At 36.9% G+C, this 12,401-nt stretch overlaps 1 protein-coding gene across 1 annotated transcript in view; it reads left to right on the forward strand.

Moving 5' to 3' along the window:
- MLIP (muscular LMNA interacting protein) overlaps window positions 1–12,401 on the forward strand; it is a 137,033-nt gene that overhangs the window by 21,670 nt on the left and 102,962 nt on the right. The window contains exon 4 of the mRNA XM_073006184.1: window positions 3,476–5,047. Coding sequence (XP_072862285.1) covers window positions 3,476–5,047 — 1,572 coding nt within the window. The remainder of the gene's footprint in view (window positions 1–3,475; window positions 5,048–12,401) is intronic.

The raw sequence follows: 12,401 nt of genomic DNA on the forward strand, positions 1-12,401 counted from the left end.
GGTTAAATAGGGTGAACTAGAAGTAAGAACACCAGAAAAGATTATTTAATGTGTTCAGGTAAGAAAGGCTGAGAATGTGCCCTGTAGCATTACAAGCATTCATCAGAGAGAAGAGGACAAATCAATAATAGGTAAGTTTAGGAGGCCAAGCTGCCATAATATGACGATTGGTATGTGACGACAAGGGAGAATCTGGGGTTTCTGCCTCATGTAGCTGTACAGATTCAGGAGGAAGAGCACAGCTATATGTGATCCACATCTGGTGCTGTCAGAATCTCAGAAAGTATTCAGGATACTAGGTAGCAGATCAGTCACTTCAGTTTTTATTCAAATGCTTTGAAATATCATAGAAACATCAGGGAAAACTGAATATACACAGGAGCAGTTTATTTTAGATTTACAGGCAGTAAAAATACAAGGCAGTTCTACAATAGAGATTGGTTGTTAAAATAATTGATGGTCTCTATTATATAGGATCTGAGGGTGAATTTATGATTAGGATCATCTACTTACCTAATGATAGGAGCACATTGCATCTTCTGTTAGTGAGATTGTTGTGAATGTTTTCCAGAGTTCCAGATAGCCTTTCTAGGAGAAGAGAGTTTTGAAAATGACTTTTGAGAGAGTGTATGTCAAGGGGGGCTCAAGGAACCATAATTCTGGGGATTGGAAAACATGGTCATTGGTAGGTCTAGAGAGGTGTTTAAAGCAAAGAAATCAATAAAGCTGAGGTAAGAAATAAATGGTAAAGAAGACCTAGAACAGCCTTGAGGGAGAAGGAGTTAGAGTATCAGTAACAAACCTTGGGAACAACATAGAGGGTTATGAATGGTAGAGGAAGAAGAGATGGAAATAATTTGTATTAAATAGATGCCAATAGGGAAATTTGGGATCACTAATAAAGGGATTTACAGGAAGAGGTAAAATGAAGGACTGATTCTGAGCTACTGACTGAGAATTTGACAAGTGCCCATTTTTTCTTTCTGCATACATATTTTCATGCTTTTACTTCCTCTTTTTAAAAATTTATTAATTAGGGAAACTCAAAAAAATCAGTCTTTTTATTAAAAAATGAATCCTTCACTCCTGAGAATTTTAGAAAATATAGTGTCACATTTTTATATTAGTACAAATTAGGATAATATCGTGGTATATTTGCAAGTTAGAAATGAGTATGTTGCATATATTTATTAATATATTAAGTAAGAAAATATAATAAAAATTATGTGCAGATTAATATAAACATGATAAACATTTTTAGACTTTTCAGAGCCTTTCTCTTAGAAGTTCCTCAATAATCAATGTTTTAAATATGTTAGAAAGTATAATAAAATTCTGAGATACTTATATTAGGTAAAATATTAATTAATGTAGTAGAATGTTTGGTCATTAGAAGCCATAGTTTTGAGGAAGTTGGAGAGGTTAATCTTTTCCTCTGAATGAGACCCTAACGATTATAGCTCTATGGTCTCAGCATGGTGATAATTTGGTGAATTACCAGAGTAAATAATTGAGTTTGTCATATACATTAAAGTTATTTGGAAACAGCAGAACTGAAAAGGTAATGAGAGTTTTGTGACTGCCGTTATTAATTTACAGAATTCTTTACCAAACAGCTATTCTAGGCATAGTACAACATGCAAAGACACACTACACAGTCTAGAAATGTTTCTCTATTCTTTTCAATAGGAGAGATCAATCATAGGAAGCAATTAGAGAAGACTTTTCATTTGTGGTTAAAAAAAAAATCTGAATATACTATTTAACCTAAGAGAACAATTTCTTAAACATTAATTACATATTTAACTACAAGTGATTGTATAACTCCAGATAAGACATTGTCATGCTTGTAGTGACAGAAACATTCAGCTGCCCAGCTAGCAGTGTTTGGATTTAAATATATCTCTAACCACGTGAATCAGTTATATAAACATTGGCTAAGCAGAGTTGTTTCTAAGTAAAACTTATGAGTGAATTGCTAAGCTTTCTTCCTCCATTTGATTCAATTCTGCTTGTCTTTCAATTATATCTGATTTTCTCATATTCTGGGTTATGCTAAAATATTCAGGTATTATTTATGTAGCAAGAAATGTTTGTATTCTTCCATGTTGCAAAGATACATATAAATTTATGTATAAAAGAAAGGACTATTTTGGGTATGTTTACTTAGAAACTTGGAAGTTTGGGATGAGTTGTTTAAATTTGCCAGTTTTAAATTTTTTAGAGATTAAAATTATATGACATGAAAACCTCTGCATTAGGTCTGATGGAAATCAGAAAATGTTATAAGCAAAATCAATAAATATCTTTTACTTTATTTGTAAAGATTTTGCTTAGTTTGATTGTTATATTTATATACATTTTCCTGCTATGTGCTTAATGCAACATCTATATGTAAATCTTAATATTTATTGATATTTTAAATGATTGATATTCCCTAAATTCTTTATTAGACATGCATGTTTGTATTTCTTTTATATATTGACATAATGAAATCAATGGCTTTTAAGGGAAACCTCTGTTTAAAAGGTGTTCAAAGTATTTATAACTTCAGTACTTATCTTAAAGTACTAGATGATTTTTAAAATGGCACAAGGCTACCTACATCCAGTTGTTTCACAGGCTCTCCCTAGCTTCTCTTGTAAAATGATGAATTGTTCTTTATTTCCTCTTTATTTGGTTTCTTTATTTCCTCTTTATTTGGATTGGTGGGTTTCCTTGTTTCAGGTGGATTATATTTGTAAAGTGTTCTGGCTTCTTTTGATACAAGAGAGCCTATTTCTTCCAGCATAACCCAAATCATTTGTTAAATATTCATTGTATGTTCATGTTAAATATTCATTCTGGCAAATAATTAGGAAAAATAAGTTGAAACTTCCTGTCTAATTTGGAGTTTGCTTTCACTCCCTCGATTTATCATTCTGTGTTGATATTGGGTGTTTCATCTTTTGAATTCTAGGCACTTTTCCAAGTTCACAGCATGTAGGAGTTAAGTAGTAGAAACTCTTAGAATTTTAAACCCTTGAAGTGTGTTAAAATTTTTTTAAGGCTCGTAGTCGTTATTATAATATCATGCTTTATATTCTTACAATAGAAGAAAATAGTTTTCCAAAGTGAAATTTGCAATTTATACTGATGGTGATTTAAATCTTTCCAAATCACACAATTCAAAATTAAGATAACTATTTTAGATGATGTCGACGAATTATCTTCCAACTATGCAATATAATTTTATATTGATTTCATTCTGTGGGATAAATGAGATATGGGATGTAATACTTCACAGCTTATTTGTATCTTATTTCAAATTCAAAGCAAGGCCTCATTAGCAAAACAGAATTTCCTTCATTTTTATGGAGGTTTAAGTTGCCTCCTTTTGTGTAAATTGTTTGCGTAATTGCACAAGTGACAAGAATATTTTGATCGTTTCAGAAATAATGTCCTATTTCAATCTGTCTATTTCTCTTTCCTCTAGTTAACTTCTTCTTCCACTACCTCTGAGCAGCTTGCCTGTAAACCACCTGCTTTCTCCTTTGTTTCTCCAACTAATCCGAACGCACCACCCGACCCAGTTAACCTCGAGGGAGCCTCTGTCCTAGAGGAGTTCCACACTAGGAGGCTGGATGTCGGTGGGGCCGTGGTGGAAGAATCAGCTACGTATTTTCAAACTACCGCTCACTCTACACCCTTTTCTGCATCGAAGGGCACCTCCTCGACGTTACTGTTTCCCCATTCCACTCAACTATCAGGTTCTAACTTACCCAGTTCAACTGCGGCAGATCCAAAGCCTGGACTGACCTCTGAAGTTCTCAAGAAGACAAGTTTAACCTCGCATGTCCTTAGTCGCGGAGGAAGTCCGAGAACCTCTTCTCCTCCATCGTCCTCCAGTGCTTCTCTGAAGTCGAATTCAGCCTTGTACATACCAGTCCGCATTGTCACGCATTCACTGTCTCCGAGCCCCAAACCATTTACCTCCTCTTTCCACGGCTCTTCTTCCACCATCTGCAGCCAAATGTCATCTAGTGGAAATCTTTCAAAGTCAGGGGTAAAATCCCCAGTGCCTTCCCGGCTTGCCCTTCTCACTGCCATTCTCAAGTCAAACCCTTCCCACCAAAGACCCTTTTCCCCTGCATCCTGTCCCACCTTCTCTCTCAACTCCCCGGCCTCTTCCTCTCTCACACTTGATCAAAAAGCAAAGCAGACCCCACCCACGCCTAAAAAATCTCTCTCAAGTTGTTCCCTGAGAGCCGGGTCTCCAGATCAAGGGGAATGCCAGGTTTCTGAGTTGACCCAGCAATCTTTTCACCTGCCTGTTTTCACCAAGTCTACCCCACTTTCTCAGGCGCCCTCCCTCTCTCCTACAAAACAGGCTAGTAGCAGCCTTGCTTCCATGAATGTAGAGAGAACACCATCACCTACTTTGAAGAACAATACCATGCTTTCCCTGCTACAAACCAGTGCATCCAGTTCTGTGGGTCTTCCTCCTGTTCCACCAAGCTCTTCTCTTTCCTCTTTGAAGAGTAAACAGGATGGTGACCTCAGGGGTCCAGAAAACCCCAGAAACATTCACACTTACCCTTCTACATTAGCCTCCTCTGCATTGTCTTCTCTATCTCCTCCTATTAATCAAAGAGCTACGTTCTCTTCTTCAGAGAAATGTTTCCATCCTTCCCCAGCTCTTTCAAGCCTGATAAACAGATCTAAAAGAGCATCATCCCAACTATCTGGCCAGGAGCTGAGTCCTTCAGCTCTTCCTTCACTCCCTATCTCCAGTACTAGCTCTGCCTCTCTTCCCAACTTGAGGTCCTCCTCTCTCCCTCGTGCCAATCTGCCCACCCTGGTGCCCCAGCTCAGTCCCTCAGCTCTGCATCCACATTGTGGCAGTGGTACCCTGCCTTCAAGACTTGGGAAATCTGAAAGCAGCACCCCCAACCACAGGTCACCTGTTTCAACCCCATCACTTCCCATATCTCTAACAAGAACAGAGGAGCTGATTTCACCTTGTGCATTGTCCATGTCAACAGGCCCAGAAAATAAGAAATCAAAGGTATTTTTTGCATGTTGCATGGTGCATGCTTATTTTGAAACAGGGAAGAATCTTTTTTTCCCCCCAAGGCAGAAATCAATAATTATAGTATTAATTGTGCTTCTACAAGAAAGAAGAAAAAGTGCAAGAGGGTACCAGGACTTGGTATATTTGAATGTGTAAGTGAATTATAATCTGTATAGAATTATGTGTTTCAGTCAAATTATTTGATTTTGAAAATCCTCTTTCTCTTCCTAATGTCTTATATCTATGACTCCAAGAGTATTATTTTTCCTCAGGCATAATATGAGTTATACCATTGGCCCTAATGACAGAATTAAAAGAAAATAGTTGAGATTCAGGACTATGATATGTTTCTGATGATTTATTAACAGGGACCCTAGCATCCATCCAAATATCCTGTACTGATGGAATAGTAGACGGGATTAATATAAAATGGAATATTATCTTAGATCCAGGTCTGTGACATAGTCAAGCCCATTCTCCTAGCAGAAGGCAACTCTACACTAAGGCATGCTGGCTTCCCAACTATTCTCAAGTAATTCAGATTGTGGATCACCCACACCCAGAATTTGATAGCTGTTATATCAATAAAATAAAACAATTAAAGTGCCTGCATAAGAAGGGGTGGTGATTTTCAGCTCAGTACATTGAAATAATGTAGTTTTAGAGCTTTGAAATACCATGGAGAGTATGTTTCACTGTCACTTTACAGATGATGAATGTCATGTTGAAGGGATAAAGTGACCCTCATTATCTTGTAAATGATGTCACAATACAATTCAAGTCAAAAGCATGCATTAAATACCTACTATGTGTGTACCACTACACTAGCTTTCTTTGGAGTGTGTGTGGTTTCTTCTAAAGGGAAGTAAGAGTTTTTTTTTTTTTTTGGTCTTAGAACAATTCAATTTTAATCAGTAGAAAAAACATACATAATTTGGAGAGGCTATATACAATTATTAAATCAATAATACAGCTAGAAAACCAATATAAGGCAAAATTAAATGTGTAAGTCAGATTATAAACAATCATCAACTGAGTTCAATATAACAGGAGTAATGTGATGGAACATGGTTAGTAAGGGAAGTTATAAAAAAATGTCAGGCCTGTCGGAAATATTTAGGATTTAACTTAATGAAGAGGAAAGAAGTTGGCATTTCAGAAATGGAAAACAACCTGACCAAATATACAGAAGATGATCCCAGAAGGCTGTGTGTGGAGACATAAGACGATTGGCCTTATAATCTGATAGTAATAATAGCAGCAATATCAAATGCTTTCTGTGAGTCAGGAACTATGCTAGTATATAAAATAGTTGAAAAATTAATTAAAATGGATTACATCAGTTAAGTTTTATAACTATATGAAGTTGATAATACTATTTTCCCTATTTTGTACACCAAGAAACTGAAGTTCAGTGAATAATTGTCCAGGTCATGGGTCTGTTACGGAGCTGACATTTATATATTAAGTCTGTTGATTCTTGAAGCCATGTTCTTTTTTACTACGATTTATTGCTACAAAGAAATAACTCATGTTAGCGATTTAGCCTGACTTTATAATTCTCATGAAGAAAATCATTATTAAGAAATTATAACCAGAATTCCCAATTTATATAATTTTGGGTTCATTTACAAAATGTATTAGAGATTAAGTCCTTGCATTTTAAACATTCAAAGCAAATGAGATGGATACAATTTAACTTTTTCTGTGATTCTAAATTGAAAATCCTACTTATTTGAGGTAAATTGACCTGTTTATTATATTTTAAATACATATATATGATTATAAAATGTATTTGTAGAGTATTTAAAATGAACTGATAATCTAACCGTTACTGTTTCCTGAGTGCATTAACTATCATTTTTTAAACCATGCTGCCATATACTTATTCTTTTTGTTTTGTGAAAAGTGATTTTACTCTAAAAACTTTTTCAAAGCATTTCTGTGTGTGTTTCATTGCACTTTATGCTTTCTCCTGTTTTGCATATAGTCAGAAAGTTGGAAGAGGGTGAGCCCCAAAGAGCTTTTGATACATTAAAGGCCTATTTATTGAAGACCTATTGTTTTTGGGCTTTCTTCTTGCACCCAACATTGAAAAATTTTCAGCATTTGCTTTTTACTTTGTAAAACATTTCCAAGTAAAGAAAATTCAAAGAAATGCAAGGTAAATTTGATGAACAGGAAAATAAGAAGAATGATTATAATTTAACTACTAGTAAAAATATCAATCGATTTCTTTGAACAGAAAAATAAAGCTTCTTATCATGGGTAAAATTTATAATAACTTCTGCAAAAATAGAATAGAATGGACTATGAGACAGTGCTATTCTTTTTCATGTTTATTTCCTCCTTGCATCTTGCTATATTATCTCTTTAGGTAAAAATCAGAAAGTCGGCCTACTTTTTTTATTGCAATCTATTATTTTCAGAAATAGCATCTTGAGTATAAAAAACGTATTAAAATGGATGTGGAACAGATAAGTCTTACCCCGATCTCTTTTGATGTTTGACTAGTGTTTAAATTGGTAACATTATTTTATAGAATGATAGAAAGAAAGAGACAAAAGCTGTGTGATGTCGAAGAATTTATATGCTTTCATGGGTTGTTTCTTGTCTTGCTCCTTCCAGTGTGGTGCTAAGCTGAGCACAGGGCTCTTTTTGAAATCAAAGAACTTTAGATTTAGGTCAGCTTTACTCATTCCCAGATTCTGAAATAATAGGAATCATAGAATACAGATGGCATCTAATTAAAACATGAATGCTTGAAGGATATTAGTTTGAAGTCTGGGCCCTACTGTCCTTTGATATTAAAATAAAATAGATCGACCATAGTCTGCTGAGCTAAATTCAGATATAAAGTGTGTTTGATATTTCATTTTCATAGATAAAACCTTAAGGTTCTGAATCTGCTTGCATTTGTGTGATATAATCGCTATGATATGTTAAATTCGGATGTAGTTTAAAATACTATTTCACATTATAATCATTGCTTTAGACAGGATGGGTCTGAATGCTGTTCAACCTGCCTTTTTTTTTTTTTTTTTTTTTTTTTTTTTTGAGACAGGTCCCACTGTGTTTGTTGCTCAGGCTGTAGTGTAGTGGTGTGGTCTTGGCTCACTGCAACCTCTGCCTCCTGGGTTCAAGTGATTCTCCTGCCTCAGCTTCCCAAGTAGCTGGAATTACAGGTGTGCGCCATTGCATCTGGCTAATTTTTATATTTTTAGTAGAGACAGGGTTGTACCATGTTGGCTAGGCTGGTCTTGAACTTTTGACCACAAGTGATCCACCTGCCTTGGCATCCCAAAGTGCTGAGATTACAGGTTTGAGCCACCATGCCTGGCCTACTGTTTGATCAACATCTATATTGCCTGAGACTGTTTTTTTCCCTTGGAAAAGACTGGATATTACAAAATTCACCCAGAGTTGTGTCTGGGTCCCCAGTCTGTTTTGCCCTCATTTATGAAGTAATTTAGATTTTTATCCTAGTGAATTATTATGGTGCTCCATATGGAAATTGGGATAAGCATTATATCAAAGCCTCATAGAGTCTGCCACTTACTGAAGATAGTCTGAAGATTAGTTCCAATTATAAAGAGTCTCCATTGATGGGCCTGCCCTGGGCTTAAAGCTATTTGGACACATAGCTTATTTAGGGAACAAGATTAGAGCTATTTTATATTTCATAAAACTTTATAACTGGTGTTTTATTCACAAAAGTCTCCTTCCTTTAAGACATCAAAACATTCCCAAATACATCACACTGAAAACTTAGTGGCAGCAGTCTGTATGTGACTTTCTCCATTTCTGCAGAACCACATGTAATTTGGAAAATGAGCAATATGGAATGTGTCTGCATGAGCTAAAATAGTTAATCTGGGTTCAAGCAAATCACTCATTCAATAAATATGCATTGTTTGCCTAAAAGGTGTGCTTTTCAAAGCTGTGAGGATATTGCAACAAATAAAATATGCAATGATGCCTGTTCAAAGACACTTTATATTCTTTGGTGGAAGAGAAACAATCAACCATAACCCCTCCAAATAAGTAAATTATCGTGTGTGTCAGAAGGTCATATGTGTCATGGAGAAATGGATAGCCCTGATTCTCAAGGGAAATAGAGAAGGGATGGTGTCATAAGTTATGTTGGGGTATTGGGATAGGTTTCTTTGAGAAGGTAATATCCAAGGAGGTGATACTCCTTAAGAGACTATAGCGAGGAAAATGCTCTGAGGCCAGAGAGTGCTTGACAGGTACAAAGAACATATTCTAGGCTAGCAGTGAGGAACAGGTTGTTGAGGTTGTCAGAGGGAGATGTAGGTGGGAGCCGGATCCTGTAGGAGAGTCTTGTGGACCACTCTTTAGTCTTTGATTTTTACTTTAAGTGAGACAGGAAGTCTTTGGAGGGTTTCAAATAGATAAGTGACAGTCTTAACTATCTCACTGCTAAATAAGAATAGACCATGAGCGGGTGAAAGTTTAAGTTGGGAGAACTTAGAAGTCTATTGCTACAATCTAGGTGAGTGACGATGGTGGCTATGGTCAAGTTATAGCAGTGGAGGTGCCGATAAGATTTCCATTATGTTTTGTAGGTAGAGTAACAAACATTCACCAAACATCAGAGCCACTATGTGAAATGAAAAAAAAATCAGCTGAAACTAGACTTATGTGCCTTCTTATTTTGTTTTTCTCTTTTTATCTCACTGTCATTTACTCCACTTCCTTCACAAAGTTCTTGGGAATCCTTGACTTCTCAGGCTTCTTTCAGCTATGCTATCTGTCACTCAGCCTCTATACTAAGAAGTTCTGTGTGCCACTCCTGTGCTTCTCTCCAGCTAGCCTCTCTGAATTGATCCTAGTAATGGTTCACAAACTTGTCTTCCTCTCCAACCCCGCAATCCCTGGGGGGATTTGGATTTTCTTTTTTTTTTTTTTTGTTTTGAGGCAGAGTTTCGCTCTTGGCATCCAGGCTGGAGTACAATGGTGCAATCTCGGCTCACTGCCACCTCTCTCTCCCAGATTCAATTGATTCTCCTGCCTCAGCCTTCTGAGTAGCTGGGATTACAGGCACCTGCCACCATGCCTGGCTAATTTTTGTATTTTTAGTAGAGACAGGGTTTCACCATGTTGGCCAGGCTGGTCTTGAACTCCTGACCTCAGATGATCCGCCTGCCTCTGCCCCTCAAACTGTTGGAATTATAGGCACGAACCACCGCGCGGGCCAGGATTTGCATTTTAATTGAGGGGAGGGTGCGGTTTAACTCAAGAGAATTGTCAAAGGAAAAAGCAGGGATCAAGATAATGCAGCAAATGTTACAGGTTCACATCATGAAGAAAAATGACTTCAAAAATCTGTGTTAGAAATGTTCTCAGGGCATGCTTGGAGTGGTGGAAGAGGGTCTTTAATTAGCAAGGCTTGTCTAGGACTTGAACCATAGACAAAGCACTAAGGATTTGTGTTTTTTCGTGTCTTTGAATCTTATTGTAATTTTCAATTAGATATTTCAAGTCAACAAATATTTGCTGAACATCTCTTCTCTGCCAGGTTTGTATTAGGTGTTGAAAATAAAAGGACAAATAATATAAAATCTTTCCCCTAAAAATTCTAGCAGGCAGATAGGGATGGCAAAATATTATAATAAAATGAAATAAAATTATGCATTTAAGGTGTTAGAGAAACAAAAAAATAAATGAGGGATGCAGAGGGGTCCTGGGAAGGAATTTGTTCTGGGAAGTTTTCTCAGTTGCTACCTTGCCTATCTGCTTTGCCAGGCAATTTTTGACAGTTATATCCTCTACCTCTAGCTTTTCCGTTATCAGGATCATTATAGATTGTGCTCTGCCAGTAATCCAGATATAAGGAAGTGTCTGGGCAATCTCCTATGAATTGGATTAGGGATTGGTTGAGCTTTCATCTCAAGACTGATGTCAAGGAGATTCTGACTCAGGTAAGACAGACATGATCACTGAGGAGCAGAAAGTGTACATGTAGAGTGATGCTCTCATCTCTGCCCAGGAATGCTTCTGGAAGAAGTTGGACATGATGGTAGTGAGGCTCTTCATCATGGTTTCCTCATCCTATTGTTTATATAATCCACGCTTCTTTCATTTACTGCACCGGTCCCCAACCTTTTTGGCACCAGGGACCAGTTTCATGGAAGACAGTTTTTCCATGGACTGGGGGGTTGGGGATGGTTTTGGGATGAAACTGTTCCACCTCAGATCATCAGGCATTAGATTCTTATAAGGGACATGTAACCTAGATCCTTTGCCTGTGCAGTTCACAATAGGGTTTGCACTCCTATGAGAATCTAATGCTGCTGCTGATCTGGTAGGAGGCAGAGCTTAGACGGCCATACACACTCGCCTGCTGTTCACTTCTTGCTGTTTGGTCCAATTCCTAACAGGTACTTTGTTGTGACAATTGAGTCTAGGGATTAGGGGCCCCTGATTTACTGCACTTAAAGTGTAACTGTGAGTCCAAATCTCTGATCCTCAAGACAACTAACAGTTCACTTTGAGATCTCATGGATCTTTATTACTAGAGCCTGTGGTGGAATTTTAGACATCAGCAACAGGATATATGACTTTAGTGGAAAATATTTTCTGAAGGGGCAGAATGTGTTCTTGCTATCCTTACCTTCTTGCTATCCTTACCCAGCATTTATATTGCAGCTAGCAACTAGCATTGCTTATAAATAGGATTAGCTCTGGTAAACATAAGTAATAAAATGCCATTTTGTTTTCCAAACCTAAATGTTGACCTGCACCATGCAGAAGATATTTAAGAAATATTCGTTGAATGTTAACTGAAAGCATAGATTAGAAATTGGAGGGAATCAATAGGTATTATTGCATCGTTTGCCAGATTTAGGTTTAGGCCCGTCATTTTTACCTCCTATGATTAGCTAATGTTTACTCTAACCCTGTAATTCCACATTAGAATGATTAATAATTTTAAGCCAAAAAGGAAAATGAATGAATTTGGTTTAGCACCTGGAAGCCTTGAAATGCTTAAGAGGAAATGTGTTCCAAATTAGAATAAAAAATTCATATTTATATCGAGTATATATTGTTAAGAGAACCCAGAGGAAAGAGTGGACTCAAAACATGTCTTTTTTGGCAACATATGGGAATTTTAGACTGAAAAGGAAAGGGTGCGTATGTCTTAGAGGAGTAGTGCATGTCATGTAGTAGGTACTCAATAAATGTTTCTTGGCCAGGCATGGTGGCTCATGCCTGTAATCCCAGCACTTTGGGAGGCTGAGGCAGGAGGATGGCTTAAACCTAAGAATCCAAGGCAAAGCTGGACACCATGGTAAGAAACCATCTCTACAAAAAAATTTAAAAA

Source organism: Chlorocebus sabaeus, chromosome 17 (genome assembly GCF_047675955.1).
Source record: "Chlorocebus sabaeus isolate Y175 chromosome 17, mChlSab1.0.hap1, whole genome shotgun sequence".
Taxonomy (NCBI): domain Eukaryota; kingdom Metazoa; phylum Chordata; class Mammalia; order Primates; family Cercopithecidae; genus Chlorocebus; species Chlorocebus sabaeus.